The sequence below is a fragment of the Triplophysa dalaica genome, chromosome 18 (genome assembly GCF_015846415.1).
Source record: "Triplophysa dalaica isolate WHDGS20190420 chromosome 18, ASM1584641v1, whole genome shotgun sequence".
Classification (NCBI taxonomy): domain Eukaryota; kingdom Metazoa; phylum Chordata; class Actinopteri; order Cypriniformes; family Nemacheilidae; genus Triplophysa; species Triplophysa dalaica.
Window position 1 is genome coordinate 17,019,266 of NC_079559.1, and position 26,492 is coordinate 17,045,757.

Sequence of the window (26,492 nt, forward strand, 5' to 3'; positions counted from 1 at the left end):
CTTCCTGTGGTGGGAAGATAACGACCCAGATAAACCACCTAAACATTATCGAAAGACAGCTCACCTTTTTGGAGGTCTCTGGAGTCCTAGTGCTGCCAATTTTGCCCTGCAACGAGTAGCTGAAGAGAACCGTGCAAACTTCTCTAATGTTGCTGTGGATACAGTTAGGTTGAATTTCTACGTCGACGATTGTCTTAAGTCCGTACCAACAGAGGAGGTTGCCATCAAACTTGCTTCTGAACTCCGGGAACTGCTCAACTGTGGAGGCTTTAGATTAACCAAGTGGTTAAGCAATTCTAAGTAAATGATGAGATCAATACCAGCTGAGGACTGGGAAAAATCTTTGCATGAGGTAAACCTTGACCAAGAGGATTTGCCATTTGAACGAACACTTGGCGTCCTTTGGGATGTGGAAAGAGACTGCTTCACATTTGACGTCAAGGCAGTGGACAAACCTACAACAAAGAGAGGAGTATAGAGCACTACCAGTTCCATCTATGATCCTTTAGGATTTGCAAGCCCATTCGTGCTCAAAGCAAAAGCAATCTTTCAAGAGTTGTGCCGCATGAAAGTTGACTGGGATGAGGAGTTACCGGTGGACATGGTCTCACAGTGGCGCAGATGGTTAAATGACTTGCCTCTATTGTCAGCACTGACAATTCCAAGATGTCTTAGGCCAGCATCCACTAGTTGTTTGTTAGTTGCCCAACTCCTTCACTTTTCCGATCCTTCAGAACTGGTTTACGGTGCTGTTTCATACATCAGGATTGGTGACACTTGCACCCTGGTGATGTCAAAGGCCAGACCTGCTCCCATCAAGCCAGTTGGTATACCATGGCTGGAGCTACTAGCTGCGGTAGTTGCTACAGAGATTGAGATTGAGATTCAATTTTATTGTCATTACATATGTACAAGTACTATGCAACGAAATGTATCAAGAAGGAAATACAGCATAACATGAGGAAGGTGGGGAGAAAAACAAGCACACAGTACACATAGACAAGACTTGCAACAGGGTAAGTAATCCAGCTCCGGCAAGCAGCCATCCGGTCCTGCAGCCATTACGGCGCTTAACACAGACCCGCTTGCCAAGCTGGCGGGTCAAAGCGACGGAGGTTTGGAATCGGTCAGAGTCTGTGTTTGTGTGTGTGTCTGTATGACGAAGGTCCAAAAGTCTGTGTGTGTGTATGATGGGGGAGGGAACGCAAGAGCGTCTCGCCACCAATCAGCATAATACCTGTTATCATGGTTCCGAAAAGGTAGATATCTTCAATGTCCTCCACGGAAAGAGCGGCCAGACACACGATCCGCCATCTCTCCCATGCGTCCATCATGTAGCCAGCTGCGAACGTTCCGTCAGGGCATTCAGGTTCACCCGAACCTTTGTTTCTCGTCGAGAAAATGGTGTCAATTGCGCTAAGGGACCAGTTGATCAGATCCATAATTTCCATGTTTCGAGGTCAGTGCAGAGAGAGTCTCTCAATAGACAGGAGAAATAGCAGGGAAAATATGGGCAAGGATGGGGAGTGAGAAAATGCGACCGCCTCCGATGAGAGCCAAACGAGAAGAGCTGGATCAGCATATCAAGCGGCACTTGGAGATTCCAATTGAAAGGACTATGTTTTGGACAGACAGGACTATCTTACTTCAGTATATTTACAACAAGCTTTGTCGTTTCAAGACGTTAGTTGCTCAACGTATTTCAAAAATACATGAGCGTTCAGAACCATGCCAGTGGAGACACATCGACTCTGCTTTGAACCCTGCGGATAATGTCTTAATGATAATGATAACATGGGAGAGTTTTTGTTGAATGAACAATGGGTATCTGGTCCGCATTTTCTTAGACTTGGGAGGAACATTGCCCTGCTCAACCTATCATAAATGATTTGCCAGAAGAAGCAGAGATCAAAAGATCAAAAGAGGTCTATGCAGCTAGCGTTAAACCAAACCAAGTGATGGAAAATGCAGTGGACAGAGTGCTGGAGCGATACTCCAGTTGGCATCGATTGAAAAGGGCTACTGCTATCATTTGTTGTGTGTCAAGGCTTTGTTACGCAAAAGGGGAAGTGGGAATCTTTCTGACTCCATCACTGTTTGGGAACACCAACAAGCAGAATTAGCCATTCTCAATTACATACAAACTGCATCTTTTGGATTTTCTCAAGTCAAAACCAGTTCACTTCTCAAGCTTAAACCCTTTGAGGATGAAAACAACATACTCCTTCGTGTGGGAGGCAGACTAACAAATGCCCCAATTCCCTTTGAGGCAAAACATCCAGTGATCCTACCTAACTATCATCACGTCACCCAGCTGATTATCGGTCACTACCATCTCCGTTTGGGTCATGCGGGTCCAGAGAGAGTAATTGCGGAAATTCGTCAATGTTTCTGGATACTAAAGGGACGTGCTGTAATGTCACCGTACTCTCAAGTCATGTATATAGTATCGAAAGTTAAGAGCTAGACCACAAATCCAACAAATGGCAGACTTGCCAAACTCTAGAGTGACACCAGGGCAGCCTCCATTCACTCGTGTTGGCTTAGACTATTTTGGGCCATTCTTGGTTAAGAAGGCATGCAGTTAGCTCAAGAGGTATGGATGTTTGTTTACATGTCTCACTACAAGAGCTATTCACTTGGAGGTTGCACACACCCTCAATACTGACTCCTTCATCAACGCCTTACAGGGATTTATCGCTAGGAGAGGCCCAGCCACGGAAATCCGATCGTATAACGGGACTTATTTTGTTGGAGGATTACGAGAGTTGCGGAAAGCCATCAGTGAATGGAATCAACAAAAGATGTCTGATTACCTGCTGCAGAACAATGTAAAATGGATCTTTAATCCACCTGCCGTGGATTGGTGGTGTTTGGGAGCGACAAATTTGCACCGTTCGTTCCATTTGAAACTCTGTCCTATCGCAGTTGGCACCAGATGACGAGGGTTTGACAACATTGTTTTGCTGCGTTGAGTCTATTGTCAATCGTAGACCAATCACGAAATTGTCAATGGTAGACCAGTCACGAAACTCTCAGATGACCCATCAGATCCTCTACCACTCACACAAAATCATCTGGTGTTATTCCGTGCCGGTCCAATTCTACCTCCGGGAGCCTTCGTAAAACAAGATATTTAAAGACGCTGATGGCGCCGGGTGTAATTTCCGGCTTTGCTACTGATCAGACGCATTTACTAGCGCTCCCTGCTTTGCGCTTCTGCTTTTATGCTTTATCTTATTTAAACACCAGCAGTTCAGTACAGTGCTCACACTAAACAACTAGGGACTAAAACCAAAGATTGGGAAATACTTCAAAACTTTCGAATGCAACCAGGATTTCTTTCAGGATAGTGGTTTACCAGCTTACTGCCGACAATTGAAACTCTTCAAGATAACTCCGCTGACCACTCAAACTGGTGTGAAAATGCCTTCTTTTGGATCAACAACCACCTGCTGCTCACACTGCCACAAACTTCTACAAAAGATTGCAGTTCTCGAAACAAAGCTACCCACAATATTGCCGTCCCTGCAAGTACACACAGCTGACACTCGCCGTGGACCACCTCAGCATATAGCCGGTGAGTTCCGTGAACCCAGCACTTCTCATCAGATTATAGTGAGCTCAGACAAACCGTTACAGATGCAAACAAAGGTAGCTGAGGACACAAACCGTTGACAAAAAAAGGGCGCAAGACCTAAAGATACTCGTCATATCAGACTGTTGAGAGTTTCACAAAGTGCCGCATTAGCTTCATCTACCCCAGATATGGCTAAGACTCGACTAGACAATGTTGGTAGTCTGCCACCCCCTATACATCTTGAAAATAGATTTGAGGCACTACTGAATATGGGTGAAGAATCCCCAAATGTGGTCAGGCAAAAATCGAAGGTTAAGAGTCTGCAGCTGGCAGACGCTCTGTGTCAAACAAGCAACGGCACTCTGCTCAGAAAGCAGCAGAGCCAAATACTCTGATAGTGGGGGACTCTATTATCAGAAACCTTCGTAGCAGGGCTATACGTACATACTATTTCCCTCAAGCAATGATTGCTGATGTAAGCAAGGAACTGTCAAACATCCTGAAACAACATAAGTCTGTAAATCGGATTGTCATACATGTGGGGAAAAATTATACTCGAAAAGAGCAGTCAGAGCTCCTAAAAAGGGATTTTAATGAACCTCTCCCAGCTCGGGGAACGAATATGTTCTCTCGGCTACTCAGTCTGAACATATGGCTGCAAAAAACTTGCAACATGAGCTGAACTTCATTGACAACTTTAATCTATTCTGGAGTCAAAGACAACTTTTTAAACAGATGGCCTCCACCCAAACAAACTTGGTTCAAGAGTGCTAAAGGACAATATCCTCTTCTCCCTCCTTCACCCATCAGCAGAGTGTGACACTCCACTCCTAAATGGCACAAATACACCTGGCCATAGTGACCCATCTCAACAGTTGGATGGACATTTGGATAACACCACTCAGGCTGTACCCTGCCCAGTGACATCACATCAGTTAGACGATGACGATGACGAGGACTCGACACCCAAGGACGTTTCTGTAGATAACAACCGGGAGAGCCAAAACAACATACTTCAGTCTCCAGAAACGCCAGACTCGCAGCCCTTCTCACTACACACTTTCTCCCTCTCTACCACATCATCTATTTTGAGCTTCTCAGAGAAAATGGAGGAACTAGTATTTGCTGGAACAAGTCCACGAGTCCACAGGTTTCAAATAAAAAGTGACGGGCCCCACAGCCACCAAAGCCTCTGGGTCAACCTGGCCAGCCTTTTCCCTCTGTAAGAGCTCTCCGTCCTCTGCCACAACGACAGGGATCACACAAACCCCCATCTGCTGGAGATGGACTAAACCACTGCAAAGAGCACTGGTAACTGATATGAATTGGGTCCCTGCTACGATAACCGCAACAATCTCAAATATTTACAGAACAAGTGGGAACCAAGTGTTCCTTTAGTTTTCCCTATATCTGTCCTGATAAGTGGCGCAAAACTAAGGCCCTTTCCAGTCGTATGGCAAAGCTATCTAATCTAATACCTTTTAGACGTCACTCTGAGAATGACAGGGGTAAAAAACTTAAAACAGTTACTATTCAATTAGCACTTTTAAACATCCGTTCACTAAAAAACAAATCCTTTTTGGTCAATGACCTCATCACCAGTAACAAACTGGACTTCATGTTTCTAAATGAAACTTGGTTAGATGACGGTTGTAGTGCTACAATCCTCAATGAACCTGCCCCCCCAAACTTTACTTTTATAAATGTTTGCAGAGCTCTTAGGAGAGGTGGAGGAATAGCTGCTCTATTTAAAGATCACTTTGACTGCAAGCAAGTTTTACTTGGTGACTACCTGTCCTTTGAATACTTGAGTATTGCTTTAAAAGGTGCACCACGCATTCTGTATACAATTATTTACAGACCTCCCAAATACTCCCCAGACTTTGTTGATGACTTTTCAGAACTGCTATCAGCTATTTCCTCAGAATTTGACTGCTTTGTTATTGCTGGAGATTTTAATATTCATGTAGACAAGACAGAAAACAACACTGCAAATGAACTTTTTAATGTTTTAAACACTTTTGATCTGATCCAGCATGTGCACGCTCCCACACACAATCATGGACACACTCTGGATCTGCTCATTAGCAAAGGTCTAAACATTCCATCCACTATTATTAGAGATGTGGCACTGTCTGATCATTTTTGTATTTTCTTTGACATATCAATCAGTCCTGCCTCTGAAGACAGACCTGTCTCTATAAAAAAGAGATTCATAAATGAGAACACCAGTGAGCTATTTTTGAATGCTATGTCTTTGTCACAGAGTATATCTGCAGACTCTATGGATGTTCTCCTCGATAGCTTTAATGCAAAAGTTAAAAATGCTATCGATGCCATTGCTCCAGTAAAGGTCAAGGCGATAACTGGCAGGCGTAAAGCACCCTGGAGAATCACACCAGAACTACAAAGCATGAAAAGAACATGCAGAAAAGCTGAGCGTATGTGGCGAAAAACCAAACTTGAAGTTCACTATAACATCTATAAAGACAGTCTGCATGCCTTCAATGTTGACTCAGGCAAAACTAGACAGAACTTTTTCTACAACATTATAAACTGCAAAATAAATAACACTCACGCCCGTTTTGCAACTGTAGAGAGACTAACAAATCCCCCTAGTCAAGTTCCGAGAGAAATGCTGTCTGATGACAAATGCAATGAGTTTGCAACTTTTTTCCGTCAAAAGATTAGCAATATCAGAATGGAAATCGCCAAAGCTCCATGCAGTCAGGTCAGTCTGACCTCAGTACATCAGAAATTAGTTACTTTGTCTGAATTTCAGACAATTGATCTCAAAACCCTAGAGGAAACAGTACAGCATCTTAAGGAGTCAACTTGCAGCATTGACACACTTCCAACATCCTTTTTCAAAAGAGTGTTTAACTGTTTGGAAGCAGATCTCCAAAAAAAAGTTAATACCTCACTGCTTTCAGGAACTTTCCCAGAGTCCCTAAAAAATGCAGTTGTCAAACCTCTTCTAAAAAAGGGCAATCTAGACAAAACCTAACTGTCTAACTACAGACCAATATCAAATCTTCCTTTTATAGGCAAGATCATAGAAAAGGTTGTCTTCAATCAGCTGACCAAATTCTTGAACTCAAATGGCTACCTGGACAATTACCAGTCTGGTTTCTGTCAGCATCATAGCATAGATACAGTGCTCATAAAGATAATTAATGATATTCGATTGAATTCTGATTCAGGCAAAATATCAGTTCTGGTTTTACTAGATCTCAGTGCTGCTTTTGACACGGTAGATCACACCATACTCCTAAATAGGCTGTAAAGCTGGGTAGGGCTTTCTGGATTGGTACTTAAATGGTTTGGGTCATACCTTCAAGGGAGAGGTTACTATGTGAATATAGGCAACCATAAATCTGACTGGACACCCATGACTTGCGGTGTTCCACAGGGCTCAATTCTTGCTCCGCTCCTCTTCAATTTGTATATGCTCCCACTTGGCCAAATAATGAAAAAGTACCAAATTGCCTACCACAGCTATGCAGACGACACTCAGATCTACCTAGCCCTCTCACCCAATGACTACAGGCCTATGGACTCTCTTTGCCAATGCATTGATGAAATTAACAGCTGGATGTGTCAAAACTTCCTTCAGTTAAATAAAAACGAAACTGAAGTCATTGTTTTTGGCAACAAGGATGAAACTAACAAGGTAAACGCAAACCTTGACTTAAGAGGTCTAAAGACACAAAGCAAGGTAAAAAATCTTGGGGTCATTTTGGAGTCTGAGCTTAGTTTCAGCAGTCATGTCAAAGCAATAAGCAAATCAGCGTACTACCATCTCAGAAACATAGCCAGAATCAGATGTTTTGTCTCAAGCAAAGATTTAGAGAAACTAGTCCATGCTTTCATCACCAGCAGGGTGGATTAATGTAATGGTCTTCCCAAAAAGACCATCAGACAGCTGCAGCTCATACAGAACGCTGCTGCCAGGATTGTGACCAGAACTAAAAAATCTGAGCATATCACTCCAATCCTCAGGTCCTTACACTGGTTACCAGTTACTTCTAGAATCAACTTCAAAGTATTATTAATTGTCTATAAATCGCTTAATGGTCTAGGACCTAAATACATCTCAGATATGCTCATTGAATATAAACCAATCAGATTTCTCAGATCATCAGGATCAAGTCAGTTAGAGATAACAAGGGTTCACTCAAAACAGGGCGAGTCAGCGTTTAGTCATTACGCCAACCGTAGCTGGAATCTGCTCTCAGAAGACATCAGACATTCACCAACAGTAGCTACTTTTAAATCCAGATTAAAAACACACTTGTTTAGCTGTGCATTCACAACCTGAGAACTGTGCTGCTTTACATCAACTGCACTTCTATTTCTAATTTATTTTTATTTGCTCTTATTCTTTTTATATATACAGTCACATTTTTATCAATTTTATTGCTGTTTTATTGTTTCTTAAAATCTAAAGTTTTTGTGATCTTAAATCATTTGCATTTTAAAGATAAGACTTATTTCTTTCTGTCAATCATTTTATGTAAAGCACTTTGAATTGCACTTGTGTATGAAATGTGCTATATAAATAAACTTGCCTTGCCTTGCCTAATATCTGGCAGAAGTCTTCTGGTGCAGGTGTCTGAAGGAGTATTTACCTGCACTGCAACAACGTCATAAAGGGCTACAACCAAATTTGATGATCTCCTTCAGATAGGAGATCTTGTGCTTATTCTGCATGAAAACTCATCACACAATCGTTGACTGCTAGGTCTGATTACTCAAGTCTATCCAGGTTCTGTTTTGAAGTGAAGACACAAGCAGGGGTTTTCTTCCCTCCTGCTGACAAAATATTCCTCCTTAGAAGCCAGTCTTCTTAGTTGACACTTCTCAGTTGAATTAGTTTATGTGAAACATCACCCGTCCTTTGTTTGAATGACCTGTTTGGGTCATTGGGGTAGGGATGTTGGGTGCTGTACCTTTAAGGTCGCTGATTCTGTGGGCTGGTGACTGCATGAGCGACGGGGAGAAAACGCTAAGAGAGAAAGCCATGTTGTTTCATTTTGAAGTTTACAATTCCCGTTTGAAGCTATAACTTAAAACTATATATTCCCAGTGTGGTGAGTTGTTCTTATGTTGTTTAAGTGTATTTATGGTTTCTGATATGTGGCTTTGTAGATCACTATTTGTGATTAACGCCATAGTGCCTAAATGTTATACACTTGTGTTTTGCTGTTTGCGTAGACATTTACTGTTTATATAGCTTGTTAAATATTCATGCAATATATGTTGCATTTAGCTGCTAAACGAGGTTAAATATGCGTAAAAATCAAAGATAAATTTTTCATCCAAAAATTGAATTGCTTCAGCGATAAAGTTGGAACTACTTCTCATGGAATAGTTTTTGTTGTCGACTCTGTAAACTTTGTGAATAGTTATAAAGTCACAAAAATGTCTCTTCCTTGTATCTGTGTGTAAAAACCAAGAAAATCTAATTGAGTTTTCCGTTTTAGTTGGCTATTATTAGAAATATTTGATATACTGTACCTTTACAGACATTGAATCTACCATACCAGTCTGCGGTTAACAGTTAGCAAACCTGATATAACACACACTCGCATACTTGACAGAGAGAGAGAGAGAGAGACGCACTTGCTCACGCTGAAATTACAGTCTGAAAAATGTATAAATTTTGTCAATAGTAAAGATAAGATACAATAAGACATTATCTATTTACAATGAAAATAGTAGTAGTAGTTTAACTGCAATAATTGATTATTTGTTTTATGAATTGATCAACTGACCAGGTTTAGGATTTAAGTTTTTAAGATTTACAAATAAGTCTTTTCATTCTTAAGGGGATACAGAAGGTCACCCAAAAATGAAAATTCTGTCGTCATTTACCCTCATATTGTTCCAAACATGTATAAATGTCTTTGTTCTGCTGAACACAAAGAAAGAGGTTTGGAAGAATTTTGGTCAGTGGTTTCCAACCTTTTTTCCTTGGGCACCCCCACGTACAAACACTCACCTAAAGGATTATTAGGAACATCTAATTACTAATACTGTGTTTGACCCCTTTCGCCTTCAGAACTGCCTTTATTCTACGTTGGATTGATTCAACAAGGTGCTGAAAGCATTCTTTAGAAATGTTGGCCCATATTGATAGGATAGCATCTTGCAGTTGATGGAGATTTGTGGGATGCACGAAGCTTCCGTTCCAACACATCCCAAAGATGCTCTATTGGGTTGAGATCTGGTGACTGTGGGGGGCATTTTAGTACAGTGAACTCATTGTCATGTTCAAGAAACCAATTTGAAATGATTCAAGCTTTGTGACATGGTGCATTATCCTGCTGGAAGTAGCCATCAGAGGATGGGTACATGGTGGTCATAAAGGGATGGACATGGTCAGAAACAATGCTCAGGTAGGCCGTGGCATTTAAACGATGCCCAATTGGCACTAAGGGGCCTAAAGTGTGCCAAGAAAACATCCCCCACACCATTACACCACCACCATAAATGCATTAATGAGAAATTGGACAGGTGTTAATAACAATCATTTAGGTGAGTGTATATGACAATCGGGGCCCTCCCAATCCTCATATCTGTGCGTGTGTTGGTGGGTATAACTGCTACTCACACACACATATATAGATAGTAAATATAAATAAATTTAATGAAAAAATTTTATTCTAAATTAAATGGTTAAAAATAAGTAATTTAAAAGATTTTAATGACATTTTTACTTGAATAATAAATCAAAGAATCAGAACCTGGACCCCAGGTTGGGAACCACTAATTTAGGTGACTAAATGACTGGAGTAACATAAGATTCTGTTGCAGATCTTTCCATATGATTGTTTATGTAGTTCTGCTGATAATTAGGAAAAATACTTAAGTAAGCTCACTATATTAGATGGGCCAGGTTTCTGAACACTAAATAGCAGTGTTAAGTGTGTTTATTGTAATTGTCTGTCTTATGTTGGCAAGTTCCAGATATTGATTCCTCAAACTCCAATAAAAACATTTCTTGAATAACAACATTATATATCAGAGTGTTTTATCAAATACTGAATCTGCAAAGAAGAGAACACGAGGCAATTATTCTATTAGCATATGTGTTGTTCTGTACTCTAAGAATCTGGGTAGAAATTTACCACAGCTACCAAAATTACACACCATTTACAGTAAATCACCGCAGTTCAGATAGATTTTACCCCGTTCGTACACATTCACACTTTGCATTGTACAATAAAACACATTTGTGTGACACATGATACGAAGAACAGAGATCCAAGGAAGCTTTGCGGTGAATGAGAAGAGACAGCTGAGGACAGACTTACGCAAAGGATCGAAAAAAGAAAGGCGACCGAATGAAGAGGAAGAAAAGATAGAGAGAGTACAAGACAAACAGAGAGGGGGAGTTCAACAATTCTTGGAGTCAGTTAAGACAAGTAGAGTGAAAGGAAAAACTATCCAAACAGAGATTCCCGCTGAGTTTCGGGAGGAGCATCTCTATCTCTCTTTCTCTCTCTCTCTCTCTCTCTCTGTGTGTATGCCGAACATCACACTGCTGGGGGATTTTTCGACCGAAAACTCCCATCCAATGCGGTCAAACAAATAAACACAGCATACATATCTGCTTAATAGCTCCACAGAGAAATTTGTATGTCATAAAGAGTGCTGACTTCTACCTAAACATTCGGAATCGGGGGTCAAAGTGTGTGTGGCAGGGGCAGGTGTGATGGGTTAGGCCCATGGTATCCAGTGTCTGGGTTTTTGTTTGCTTTTTTGATTTATTGCGGACCGCCGCCCCTTTTCTGAACACGTGTGCCCTTCCCTCCTTCTCCCTCCTCTGCTCTCGTCGCCTTTTCCCACAAAAATAAACCGTCCTGGAATGCTGGCGTTCCGAAGACGCCCCTCCACACAATTCCCCGGATGTCTGTCAGGAAGGTTTCTGAAAACACACTCCCCTCCAGTCACACTCTTGACCTGAAGGAGAACTGTGCGCGTACATCCGTACGGATACTAAGTTATGATTGCACGACACTCTGAAGTTTTTGTTTTCACTGTATTACAAATAGACGTTGTTCAGATGTAACATGAGCCTTACAGATGCAGGTGCTTACTGTAGTTCAAGGTCACCAATGAAATTGGAAACACTGGCATCCCAAATCAGCTTTATGACAAGTTCATTGCATACCCACATTCTTACAGCCATTTATAAGTCATACGCATGTTAGAGCTCAAATCTGTGGTGAGAGAACGTTGATATAACATTAAAAAATATTGAGTTAACGACTGTTGAGTTAGAGCATCAACACTGAGTGAAGGAATCTCTAATACTCTCATAACATTTTACGGTTAAAGATGGTGATCAATACATGTGCTCTTTGGCCATGTGTGGGACGTTAAAATATGTGTCAACATCACTTAAGCTCTATGTTATAGAAAAAGACGCCCTTGATCACAGAATAAATACTCCTATGTGGTGTTCTTGAATCATGGTTGTTGAGTATTTGGCAGCTGACTCTTTGCTGACTTTATGTTTAAGAGTTCAGTTTTGGTTTTCTTTGGATTACCTTTAGTAAGAATTATAAAGGTTACAGACAGAGCCACAAAGGGTTTTACAGTCTGATACTAAAGGACACACTGCTTCTTTACAAAAGCATAATATAAATGTGGCACCAAATAAAATAAACAATGATTGTTTTTAAAAATATTTGGAGGCCAACCGATTCAGTTTAGTGCTGCTAGTCGCATTGGGCACTCCCTTCGGTACCTTACCCCAGTAAATTTATAATAATGGTTTATAAATTGATTTGTAGAGTACAATTTTGCTGGAAACGTTTGACATTTGTCTTCAAGTACATAAAGGGACATGCAATTTTATTTTACAGAGATGACAATATAGAGGCAAAAGTTATCAACAGATAGGTTACTAGTGTTCTAACATTGAATATAAGCAGTTTTTTAATTAATTTTTTATCTAATTAATTAATTTAATCTAGTTTGATGATGCAGTGATTAATCTAATTAATCACACATCAAATTTGGCTAAAATAATACTCCCAAGGATACATTTATATCCTAATTATGTAAATCAAAGAGACAAAAAGTAGTTTACATAGATTTTATTACACATAAACATTTGGATCATAAGATTAAGTAAATTATAACAAAAAAAATTATATAACACAAAAAAACAATATTTTGAAGAATGTTGTTAACTGTCACCCATTCACTTGCATTGGTTACATTATATAAATGTGCCTTGCGAAAGTATTCGGCCCCCTTGAACTTTGCGACCTTTTGTCACATTTCAGGCTTCAAACATAAAGATATGAAACTGTAATTTTTTGTGAAGAATCAACAACAAGTGGGACACAATCATGAAGTGGAACGAAATTGATTGGATATTTCAAACTTTTTTAACAAATAAAAAACTGAAAAATTTGGCGTGCAAAATTATTTAGCCCCTTTACTTTCAGAGCAGCAAACTCTCTCCAGAAGTTCAGTGAGGATCTCTGAATGATCCAATGTTGACCTAAATGACTCATGATGATAAATAGAATCCACCTGTATGTAATCAAGTCTCCGTATAAATGCACCTGCACTTTGATAGTCTCAGAGGTCCGTTTAAAGCGCAGAGAGCATCATGAAGAACAAGGAACACACCAGGCAGGTCCGAGATACTGTTGTGGAGAAGTTTAAGCCGGATTTGGATACAAAAAGATTTCTCAAGCTTTAAACATCCCAAGGAGCACTGTGCAAGCAATAATATTGAAATGGAAGGAGTATCAGACCACTGCAAATCTACCAAGACCTGGCCGTCCCTCTAAACTTTCAGCTCATACAAGGAGAAGACTGATCAGAGATGCAGCCAAGAGGCCCATGATCACTCTGGATGAACTGCAGAGATCTACAGCTGAGGTGGGAGACTCTGTCCATAGTACAACAATCAGTCGTATACTGCACAAATCTGGCCATTATGGAAGAGTGGCAAGAAGAAACCCATTTCTTAAAGATATCCATAAAAGTGTCGTTTAAAGTTTGCCACAAGCCACCTGGGAGACACACCAAACATGTGGAAGAAGTTGCTCTGGTCAGATGAAACCAAAATCGAACTTTTTGGCAACAATGCAAAACGTTATGTTTGGCGTAAAAGCAACACAGCTCATCACCCTGAACACACCATCCCCACTGTCAAACATGGTGGTGGCAGCATCATGGTTTGGGCCTGCTTTTCTTCAGGAGGGACAAGGAAAGATGGTTAAAATTGATGGGAAGATGGATGGAGCCAAATATAGGACCATTCTGGAAGAAAACCTGATGGAGTCTGGAAAAGACCTGAGACTGGGACGGAGATTTGTCTTCCAAAAGACAATGATCCAAAACATAAAGCAAAATCTACAATGGAATGGTTCACAAATAAAAATATCCAGGTGTTAGAATGGCCAAGTCAAAGTCCAGACCTGAATCCAAAAGGTGGCACTACAAAGTATTAACTTAAGGGGGCTGAATAATTTTGCACGCCCAATTTTTCAGTTTTTTATTTGTTAAGAAAGTTTGAAATATCCAATAAATTTCGTTCCACTTCATGATTGTGTCCCACTTGTTGTTGATTCTTCACAAAAAATTACAGTTTCATATCTTTATGTTTGAAGCCTGAAATGTGGCAAAAGGTCGCAATGTTCAAGGGTGCTGAATACTTTCGCAAGGCACTGTATATATCTAGCACAATGTAATTTAAGTTACAGTTATATATTATATATTATGAATTCATGAATTTTTTTACAGAGAAAATCGAAAATATACGAGACAACATAGCTAAAACCAAACCTCCAAGTGTGTCTGAAGAACTAGCATTGACCATCACCCAAAAAGAAAAGCTACAGTGTTTTTTTCCTATAAAACAGGAAGATTTAATTAAACTTATAGCAACATCCAAACCGACAACATGCTTATTAGACCCCATTCCGACTACTTTATTAAAAGAGTTATGACCTGTTGCAATTGAGCCCATTTATAACATTATCAACTCATCAATTAATCTAGGCCATGTCCCAGGACCCTTTAAGATGGCTGTAATTAAGCCTCTTATCAAAAAAACTAATTTAGACCCCAATGAACTTGGATTCTATAGACCGATTTCAAATCTCCCGTACTTGTCTAAAATACCAGAAAAAGTAGTGTCCACTCAGTTGTGTACTTTCCTACAAAATAATGACATACAAGAAAAGTTTCAGTCTGGCTTTAGACCGTATCATAGCATTGAAACTGCGCTTGTTAGAATTATAAATGACCTTCTTATTGCATCAGATAAAGGTAACATCTCACTCTTAGTCCTGCTTGACCTTAGTGCTGCTTTCGATACTGTAGGCCATAAAATACTATTAGATCGTTTACACAATTATACCGGTATTCAGGGACAGGCACTACAATGGTTCAGATCTTACTTATCAGACGGATCAATATGTCCATTTAATTGGGAAATAGTCAAATCTCACGCAAGTAAATTATGGATTACCTCAGTGATCAGTTTTAGGACCCTTGCTTTTCTCCATATACATTCTGCCCCTTGGCAACATTATTAGAAAACATGGAATTAGCTTCTACTGTTATGCAGATGATACTCAGCTATATATCTCATCAAGACCAGATGATTCCTTCAAGCTATCCAAACTGGCAGAGTGCATCGAAGACACAAAACATTGGATGACTAGTACCTTCCTTATTTTAAACTCTAGTAAAACAGAAATATTACTTATAGCACCAAAGACACGTAAACGGAATATCTCAGATTACAACCTGCAAATTGAATGCTGAACTGTTACCCCAACAAATACAGTTAAAGACCTAGGCGTTATATTAGACGGCAACCTGTCATTTAAAAATCATATCTCAAATATCACAAAAACATTCTTCTTCCACCTTAGAAATGTTGCCAAATTACAAAATATTTTTATTTGTTGCTGATGCAGAAAAGCTTATTCATGCATTTGTGACCCCAAGACTTGACTATTGTAATGCTCTACTTAGTGGTTGTCCTGTATCATCAATAAACAAACTACAGTTAGTTCAGAATGCAGCTGCCAGAGTTCTTACCAGGTCAAGAAAATACGATCACATAACCCCAGTTTTATCATCGCTTCACTGGCTACCCATTAAGTATCGTATTGATTTAAAAATTATTTTAATTACTTACAAAGCCTTAAACGGTTTAGCCCCTACTCACGTAACTGAGCTTTTATCACATTACAACCCATCACGCTCCCTAAGATCTCAAAACTCAGGACTTTTGATAACACCTAGAATAACTATAACCACCAATAGGGGGTTGAGCTTTCTCATACGTAGCACCTAAACTCTGGAATAGCCCTCCTGATACTATTCGAGGGTCAGCCACTCTCCCAATTTAAAGGTTCTGTGTGTAAGTTTCAGAGGCCACTATTGGCGATGTAGGAAATTGCAACCTACAGCTCCTCTACCCCCCCTCTCCCTCCCATTAGAGAGGCTACGGTTGCCATCACAGGACAAAAGGGTTCCGTAAATTATACCGGCCATTATCGGTGGTGTTGATAATTGCAATCTACGTCTCACAGGCGAACAACAGACTGAAGTTACGGACACAGGACAGAGATGTCGTCGTCTGAGACAGCAGAGAGTAACCTTTGCAAGTCAAGTGACCAGGTGTATTTACAAAGAAAAATAAATAAATTTAATTTACTTAATTCATCATTTACTCTAATCGTTATAGTGAATATTATTGTTACATTGTGTCAGTGATTTATTCGCTTATTTTGCATAGCATTTTTTGGCACGGTAACTTGGTTCATAATTTACAGCCTATTTTAACGGCTTGCTAATGCTAAAGCTGTGTAATCTAACCGCGAAAGTCTTAGCAGACGTTTTCTCATCATCACAGAGTGAATCAGATGACTTAACACAGGTAGTAAGAGGAGGAGAGCGGAGATGTAGGGGTGTTGGAGATGCAGGCAGGGCGAGTAGCTAACGCACAAGAGAGGATGTGGAAGCTAAGCAGTATTATAATATAATTTACACCCGATTTATGCAAATTCTGATTGTAAACATGATTTCTAACTTGATTTGCAAACAGCCATGCAACAAGGACTTATGATACAATTACAAAGTACTAAACATTTACAAGGAAAAACGCTACTTCTCTTGATGATCATGCTCATCAGTTAACTAAAGCTATCAAACAAACAGTTCACTTATTTTGTGGAAATTAGACAAACTTACCGGTCCAGCAGAAAGCTGGAAACTTCGGCGTCGCTTAGCAAACCCGTTTCCTGCTTCATGCCCTCCTTTTTGAAAAGAACCACGCCGATGTTTATTCAGGTTTTCTGCCGTTTTTTGTCTCGGATGCTTGCTGCATCGTATTTTCTCTTTTTTGACGACACAGATTGACGCTCCGTCGGCTCGTGTGCAGAGTATCCGCCATTAGCGCAAATTTCACTTCTTACTGCAACAAAGAACCGTTTCTATTTCTAATAAAAAACACGACAAGAAAATGTTGTTATTGTTCTTTCTCTACTTCTGCTAATCCTTCTATGTAGTGGCTTTGCAAGCTGCCTTTGCAAAACACAGCCGAAGAAGAAGAACATAGTCCCGTGCATCCTTCCTTTTTACGAAACGGGCTCAGTTTGTCCGTGTAGTGCTACTATAGAAACATGGCTGTGCAATTTGATAAATTACATGTAAGGGTGTGCCCGCGGTATATATACATAAAATGGCTCATTGTAAGGTAATATAAACATTTCAGTTCATTTTGAAAGGTATTTCTTCATTTTGGTAAATAAATCCTTCAAAATGCTACACACTGTACCTTTAAATCTAGATTAAAGACACATCTTTCCAGCCAAGCTTTCACTTAATGCATAGTTAATGAACAGCAGCTACGCTAATTATTCTCTTTCTGTCTCCGCCTCGGCATGCCCATCCCGAGGTAGGGAGAAATTCCGCCAGGTCCAGATGATCGACATATCCCCATCCCCAACTAGAGATTACGCCATCTACAGCTGCAGAGTGACTGACCATCCCAGCTCCATCTAAGGCAATTCCACCACCACCCATGAGAAATACGACCATCTGACCATCCCAGCTCAGACAACTCCATCCCCAACCATGAGCAAAGACAGATTACTTGTCACATTAATGCTGAAGTTACACTACTTGCTATTTAATGCTAAAATTACATCACATATCAGCAGTTTGAAGTTAGATCTGCATTTAGTGGCCCTGATTGGAGGTTCCTGGGTGGGTGTTTGTGGGGAGTGGGGGGGGCTCGTTGGTTGTGGTTGGGGGGATTCATTTGCTGGGGCAGTGTGGGTCCGGTTTGGTCTTGTTTTGTGGTCGATGTCGGACAACAGAGGAATAAAGTTACCACATGCCATTCCTATTTTCTCTGTTTTATTTACATCCAGATTAGCTGAAGGGTTTAGGAATTACATCTCTTTAATATGTAGTGTCCCACTTTTTCAGAGGTTTCAAAAGTAATGGGACAGTAGAATCAAAAGCTATTTTATTCTGCGGTATGGGCTTTTTGTTAAATAATTTCTTCATAAATGAAGCTTGTTAAAGGTGTGGAGTTTATTCTATGTTTGGTGTTTGCATTTGGAACCTGTTGCTGCGAACCTACCTCAGTGAGATCTCCATGCAAGTTAAACAGACCATATATTTCAAAAACACGACAAATCCATCTGAAAGATCACAGGAACACAGGAATTAAGTGTTTCCAAATCAACTTGTGAGCTCAGCAACAAAAAAAATCCTGGATGTCCATATCAGATAAAAGTGGTGGATGATAGCATTATCGTCTACATACAGTATGCATATTATCTGTATATCACTCCTTTTCCGTTGTACTCTAAGGTCAAAACATAGATTTAAAGACTGTAATGTCACATTATAAGGTTTCTAAATGAAAAAAATCACATGACGCAATAATCCAATATTCTTTTGTAGAAAAGATTATTTGCTGAACTACAAACGAACAATTGAAGAATGCCAGAACAGTTGAGGAGTTCTCATTCCCTCTTTATCAAACGGCAATTTACCTAGTACATATAATATGAAAGTGATGTGATGTAAGGCCAAGTATGGTCTTCCATACGCAGACTTTGTGCTCTGCATTTAACAGTGAGTAACACACACACTGTGAACACACACCTAGAGCAGTGAGCAGTCATTGCTGCGCAGCCCGGGGAGCAGTTGGTGGGAATGGTGCCTTGCTCAAGGGTCTCACCTCAGCCATGGAACTGAAGGTGGAGGAGAGCGTTGATCATGCACTCCCCCCACCTACAATCCCTGTTGTGCCGGCAACGTTCGAGCTACATATCCGAGTCTATAACCATTAGGCCACACCTGCCCATTCACACCCATGATATACACCCATGTGCATGTGATGTTTACACACACTTTTTTTACTGCTATACTCATACTATCACATTTCTCATTTCACTCTCACTTTCCCCTATCTCATTTTCACTCAAACAGACATAAAGCGACATGACTCTCCTCAACCCCCTTCCTATAATTCCTCTCATCTTCTGTCCTTTCCTCAATCTCTCCATTTCACACATTTCACTTTTTTTACCCAGCGTCTCTCTCGCTCTCTCTCTCCTCCCTTTATCAACTCAGTCACTCTGCAGCCGCACATAATTAGCTATAAACAGCGCACTGCTCTCCCCCACATCTGGAAAGAGTTTAGGCATAGCAGTTTCCTACCAGGACAGCTAAATATTTAGGTTCAGACTCACTGTGTATGGATGAACTCAAGAAAAAGAAGTGGGGAAAAGAGAGAGAGGGGAAAGAGGGGGTGCATTTGCGTGGGGAGGGGGGGTGGAAAAAGTGTCCGTTTATGGTCAATATATTGGCCTGTATACCACATAGTAGCACCAGAAGTAATTTTATATGCCATGGGTGTATGCATATACTGAAAGGATATATGGGTAATTTGGGATGAAATGGAAACCAGGAGCAGGCTGACGTGTGGACCAGCATCAAACACACACACACATACACATAAGAAGTTATCAGTTAGCCGCAGAGGTCAAAGCAGTTAAACTCTAATACAGAAGTGTAGCCACAAATACTCTGCAGAGGTGCTTAATAAACAACAAGCAAATGCCAATGAAATGCAAACCGCATCTAAATGGCTCCTATAGAGTGTTGGGGTAATGCAGAGTTTTAAATATATTTGAGGGGCCAAGTGTGGGATAAACAAGCAGTAAAATCGCTTGGGCCGTGGCCGAGCGGTTAGCACACATGCCCCAACACACTGAGCTGCGGCCCTGATGTGGGAAAAACGACTTCTATTCCAGCTCATTTAATTCCCGATTCCCGAACACTTTTGTTTAATGGAATAAAGACAAGACGACTTATTTCAAGCAACATAGAAGGAATAAATACATTCAAATATATTGAGATCACAAAAAAAAAGGCTATGTGAACTGAATTGTGGTGTCGCCCCCTGCACATTCATTTTCACACTAACTACTATACATTCACACACCAATTTATTCAGGCTATGGAGGAAACAATAAGTTCAATGTTTTGGGTAATATTTGGGGTCCTTTCCCCACATTTTCCCCTCCGCCAATCAGATTTAAGGATGCCATCTGCTTATCTAACCTAATCAGCTGAGGAATGCCATATGCTTTGTCGCAGACCTGCAGCTGGTCCATAAGATAACCTTTACCAAAATTACTGACCCCAAACATCACATTCTAACCTCTTGTCTTTCAACTAGGATTGGTCAGAGACTGCTCTGTCTCAATGCTGTCACTTAACAATGATTATCTTAAAGAAATAGTTTGCCTTGAAATGAAAATTCTGTCATTATTTACCCGCTCTCATTTCAAACCATTGAAAAAAGCCTCACCAGCCCTGCAGTAAAAATGACCGTGTTGCCAGATCTTATTGTTGAAAAGAACAGCAAACAATGACAAGCCCAAAATAAAACTACAAATCGATACATTCTACACACAAACCACTACGAGAAACCGTTTGCATATTGTTTTGCACTATCTGCCTGGCCGGGGGGGCTGCTTTAGAATTCATACTTGTATTAAATGTGTCTCATGTACAGCTGCTTTGTAACAATGAAAATTGTAAAAAGCGCTATATAAATAAAGTTGAGTTGAGTTGAGTTGTTCACTTTATTAACTTTATAATGTATCTGCTGCATCATAAGAAAAGACTAAAGAACAAAATGTAAAGGTGTTAAAAATCTGTAAATATGGCAAACCTCGCGAAAGCGCACTGTGAAGCTCTGAACGTAAACAAACACAGCCTCTCTGTCTGATTTTTTAGTTAAAATTGCCTGACTAAACAAGTCTTTGGCCTAATACAGCAGATTCGTATCAAACGGATTTAACTCTTGGGATTCATGTTTCTTGTTCACTGCGACCAACGCCAAAAATTCAGCTGTCAATCATCACATTTACTCTCATTCTGTACAAACGTGGAATCTGCGTGGAATGATTTATACAAGGTTTCACTACTTAGAAGTGTGTCCCATTGATAATTTATTAAGAAAATAAGGCTCAAAATCTTTTTAAGGCTTAATTTTGCTTCTGAAGATAAAGGATCTAGTTTTAAGAATTGTTCAGTTAATATTTCTATGTGCTATATGATTCCGTGATATTTCTGCAAACAAGAAAAAAATCATTTTGTTGCAGTGCATTTGTAAACCGTTTTAATACATACAAATTAGGCACTATGCTATTTTTGGTGTTTGCTGGTGAGGAAAAGAAAGGTGGCATAAAGAATTCACATTTGAATGTATTTATTTTTAGAAGTGTTTTATTTTTCAACTGAATTTACTTGAGAAAGCCAACATAATGATGTTTCACTTCTTTTTCTTCCTCTTCTTCTGGGACAACATTTTCTGACTCTTACTCCTCCTACAGCTTTCAAGCTAAAGCCACCAAACTTCAAACAGATCTTCTGACTGGTCTCACTTGAGCTATATCTTTTCAAAAAGATCGGATTTACAGTTTTCCTAAAACAGCCGATCAAACTTCCCAAAAATCCAATAGATTTAAGGGCAAGTTATGGTCCTGTGTAGAACCTACGCTTATAAATGTTAGAGTTGTATAAGTGAAGGTGATAAAAGAGAAATTGAGTCTAGTTGTCCCCAGAAGTACAAGGATGAGCATCAGGCTGGGCTGCAGCTGGATCAGTCTATAAGGAAAACAGTGCCAATTTATAGTGAATCAACAGTTATGCAGGGATAATGCGATGATGTATTGTATACTCATGCTGTTCTGCCCAGTGCACACCTTCAGGAGCTTGAATGTTTTCGGGAATAATCGAACAGCTGTATCTATCTTTAATATATGTGATCAAACTTAAGACTCTTCGAAGGTATCAAGTATGTAGAACTACGCTATAGGTACTCATGATAAATATGAGATTTTTTTAATTTTTAAAACAATCTTGATGAGCAGATTAGAAAGATCTAGTGTATGAAATTTAGCGACTAGCGGTAAGGTTGTGAATTGCAAACAACGACTCACTCCACGCCTCCCTTTCGAAGCAATACGGTGGCTTACACAGGACTACGATTTCATCACGTTTTCAATTCCTTCCCTAAGAAGATATCATATTTATGAAACGCATCTGTATAGGGCTACTGTAGAAACAAACGAATTCCATATAAGTCTACCTGGAGTGTATGTAGATAGAAATTGCTCATTCTAAGGTAATAAAAACATAATGCTTCATTATTTAAGGTCTTTACAAGACATCTGAAGACATAGTTATGTTTATTATATTGCGTTTCTGTCAATAGATCCTCAAGAAAATTACACATTGGACCTTTAAAAATACACCTTGGAAGCTGTCTAGACAGCCGAGAGCAACATTACAGACAACAAAACATCAACATTCTAGATATCTAGAAGGGAAGCATGAAACCCTTCATCTCCAAGTCTTAAAAATAATCAGACTTAACTACCTTTAGAAACACTTAACTAGTGTTGAATAAAACGTTTTCATTAACCGCTCCTCATTTTCCCTTCAGGGAGCAGGAGACTATGAATGCTTTACTTCTTACACACAAAGCCTCATAAAAGTGCCACACGGTGCACTTTCCATATGTATGCAAAACAAATAAACCGTGTTAAGAGGTGCCGAGGTTCACAAGAGCTTGTCTCCAAACGCCTCAGTCGTCTGACGCCGAGCCTAGCTTTGCCCCCTTCTTGTATAGCTTTTTTCTATCCATTTCCTATGGTTTAGCTAAGGCAATGTGTTGAACAGATGTGAGCGGTTATTAAGCAGAACCACTGGCCTCTTTAAATGGAGTCCTGGCTACTCTGGCCTCCTCCTCCAAGGGAGCCAATCCCCTAGCTTGGTTCTCTTCTCCTGGGCTTGTTTGCAAGGTTTGGAGCACTTTAAATGTTTACGTTTTTATGACGGCCATGTGCACGCGAGTTCTGCTCCCGCTGGGAAAGGAAGCAGAAGGGCTCGATGAGAAGGCAGAGCCCAAAATGCGGGTTATGTGATGAGTATGTTAACAATTCCTGCTTTTCCATGCTAATCGAGATGTCAAAAAGCAGACGAAAAATAGTGCATTCCTCACCAAAACAAATACACACAACTCTAGACATTTCTCCCTTGTCTCATACTAGGATAAGGTGCAAGTTTTTATCCAAGTTTTTCATAAAGGCGCCCAAACACCCACAGTTCAACCCTCAAACCCAAGAATAGTTTACGTTCATCAAGACTAAAAAATAACAGCACTGTAGGTCATCAAAACTCCAGACATACTATGAAGGATCTAATTTCCTTTCCGCACAGACAATATGAATATGGGCCTGTTGTGTAGATTGTGTTTGTGTGTTAGATTGTGTCTTCTATCCTCAGACTCAAATTTCTAATTTATAACCTTATGAGGAAGGATGGAAATGTGAATGTTCACTTTATAATATCAAAACAGACAACACAAAAACACTGGCAGAAGGAAAAACATATCAAGGTTTCTTTATAATGACATCATTAATCATGCAGACAATATTACTTTCTAATGTGCTTCAACTAAAAAGTAATTATTTGTTTAGAAACATTTCTGATAAAAGGCCTGAAAATTTGTAACTTGGTGAAACTCTGTGACAAGTAGGGTTGTCACAATAACCAAACATTACTGTAGTCTATAGAATTCATTTTAACAATTTTTGGTGATATCTATTGGCAATAAATACAAAAATAATCTGATCAGTCAAAATTATCCTAGATTTGGGTATTTTGTGATATGGTAAATCACCACTGGAAGGGCTGAATTATTAACAATATTACCATATGTTACTTATATCACGATATCAGTCATATTTGTTAATATCACGGTTATTGACACAACCAGTATATTGTGGCACTGCTAGTTACAAACGTCTTGACACATCCACTCACAATGACACACCTCATTCTACAAACTATTCTACACCTCATTCTAAAAACTAAGCCATTTACAGCACAGACCATTGTATTCATTGAAAGTTTGACTCATGGTTCATTATATGGTTCATTAGTGTTTCAACTACATTGTAACTACATCTTAACACACCTTAATACATGAAGAACTTAACATCATTATTTTGGATCAACTTTGGATACACTTTGTTATTAGCCCAGTTCTGTGCTTATTTAGAACTAAACTTGCATGTGAAATATGTCGTACACATAGACTGTAATACTCACAAAGAAACAGTCCGACTGGGGAGCAGACTGACTTCTGGAGTCTCCGTTAGTTCCTTCCCACCGCAGCTCACTTTTCGCCGTGCTCCTGGTGCAGGGTGAGCTTTACCACGCTCCTCTGTGCAGCTGCAGCCGCTGGAGAGGAGCTCTGGACAGCCCTCAGTGACTCTGCACTCCGATGCGCTGCTTTGAAGGAGCAGCAGTAGAAACATACGGACCCAAAACGGGATGCGGATGCAGGGTCCAGACATTGTCCCCCACGCGATCAGTTGCGGGGCCCCATATCAGCCCATGACATCACAAACTTGTTGATCTTGGTGCTAATAAGTTAGAATGTCGGCGATGAATGAATGCGGTGATAAACAAAAAGTTGTTTAACACTTCATTCTCTTTGAAAATTGTCGTGCCTCTTGTAAATGGATAGAACGGAACGTCGGATTGTGAAACTGTCACTTCAGCTAAAACAATGAAAAGCTCGTGTCATTGATGATTAAGAAATCCAGCATGCAATATTTCCATAATTGTTCTGCTCCTCCATGTCAAAAAATGAAAGTGAATACTTGAACACATATCTGTGCCTCTTTATAAACGATGCGTTTAAAAAACTAAGCAAACAACTGATGCGCAAAAATGTCACTCTTAATGTATCTATGTATGACGTGTTAAGTTGTTACTCCCTTGGTTTTATGGGCATCCCAAAATTCCTGAACGTAGCTTTTGCCCATGTTTTTTCACAAAGCAACAGCATTTCATATATAATAAAGATTCGAACTCCAATCAGCAAACAGGACCGTGTGACGCTCTGGTGCGCTCCGTGGTGCGTTTGGTGTCATTCGTATCGTAACGGTGAATATCGGTCCCGTTCTTAATTCCAAGACTCCGGCGCTTTTCCTATGCGAATCCTGTCACACTCATATCGAGCCTCAGAGCGCACATCCCTCTCCCGACGGAACGCCGAGCCACGGGGTCCTAGCGCACACAGTTTAATATCCCCGTTATTTCGTTTATATGAATATCAGCATTATGTTCCATTCCATTCCATTTTCTACCGCTTATCCGAACTACCTCGGGTCACGGGGAGCCTGCGCCTATCTCAGGAGTCATCGGGCATCAAGGCAGGATACACCCTGGATGGAGATCAGCATTATGTGTTGAAGAATATTCTTCCAGTTTCTTTACACCATTTTTGTGCAAATTCAATGCTGATTTAGTATACAACATGGGTTAATTAGTTCAGACAAAAGAGAAAATTCTTTAATTGTTTACTCACAACATAAAGAATGTTGACTTTAGTTAGTTGATTTTGTGTCCTTGCAATAGAAGTGAATGTGTACCACAGTTGTTCGGTCACCAACATTCTTCAAAATACCTTTTTTGTTCTGTTGAAGAAACGAAGCCATGCACGTTTGAAATTACATCATTTTCATTTTTGGGTGAACTATCACAACCACAACATGGAAAATAGTAATGTAAAGAAACATTAGTGTGGTCCAAATTGAAGTTTTCTAAAACCATATCAGATTTTTTCTTAAAATCTGCTCTTTGCACTCCTTAGCGCATTCAAATGACTGCAAAAATTTGTGAACAGTTGCAGGTACAGTAAGTAGTAAATAACAACTTTTGAAACATTATGTATATAAAAAACTTTTACATATATATCAAATTAGCGCTGCTAATACTTAATCACTTAATTAATGATAAGATCAATACTGACTACATATCATGCACTAAGACCCAGTTGGGTCAGTCATTGAGGTTGTTGATCCCTTCTTGGATGCTTGCGTGCGACTGGACCATAGGAGGCTGAATAAGGCTTTGGCTCAGATGTGCGCAGAGCACATGGGGTCTGAGAACCGAGGAGGAGAAATCTAATACATTCAGGAAACAGATCAGAGTGATAGACAGAGTTTCCTCTCAGTTTGTTTCTAATGGTTCTGAGAGTAAAAATGCAAGAAACCCTGTTGAATTTAGTACGCAGTTGCAAAAAGGTTACGAAAAATTCCCTTAACCACCGTTCCGATTAAATCTGTATTATATTTAGTACATTTATGAGCATTAAATGCAAAATCATATCTTTCCCTAAAGACTTGGCATTGTTAGATACTTAGATGTTGGTAACTGGCACACATTCACTAGCATTGGTTTTGTGTCCTACAATAGAAGTGAATGGATGCCGGCGCTGTTCGGTTACCAACTTTCTTCTCAGTAGTTTCTA

The 26,492-nt window shown here is 39.9% G+C and overlaps 1 protein-coding gene across 2 annotated transcripts in view; it reads right to left on the reverse strand.

Moving 5' to 3' along the window:
• The window catches only part of adgra2 (adhesion G protein-coupled receptor A2), a 108,576-nt gene extending 83,416 nt beyond the window's left edge, over positions 1–25,160 (reverse strand). For both annotated transcript variants that reach the window (XM_056773405.1, XM_056773404.1), the window contains exon 1: positions 24,281–25,160. In XM_056773405.1, coding sequence (XP_056629383.1) covers positions 24,281–24,528 — 248 coding nt within the window. In that variant the 5' untranslated portion in view covers positions 24,529–25,160. The remainder of the gene's footprint in view (positions 1–24,280) is intronic.
• Between the last annotated feature and the right edge of the window lie 1,332 nt (positions 25,161–26,492).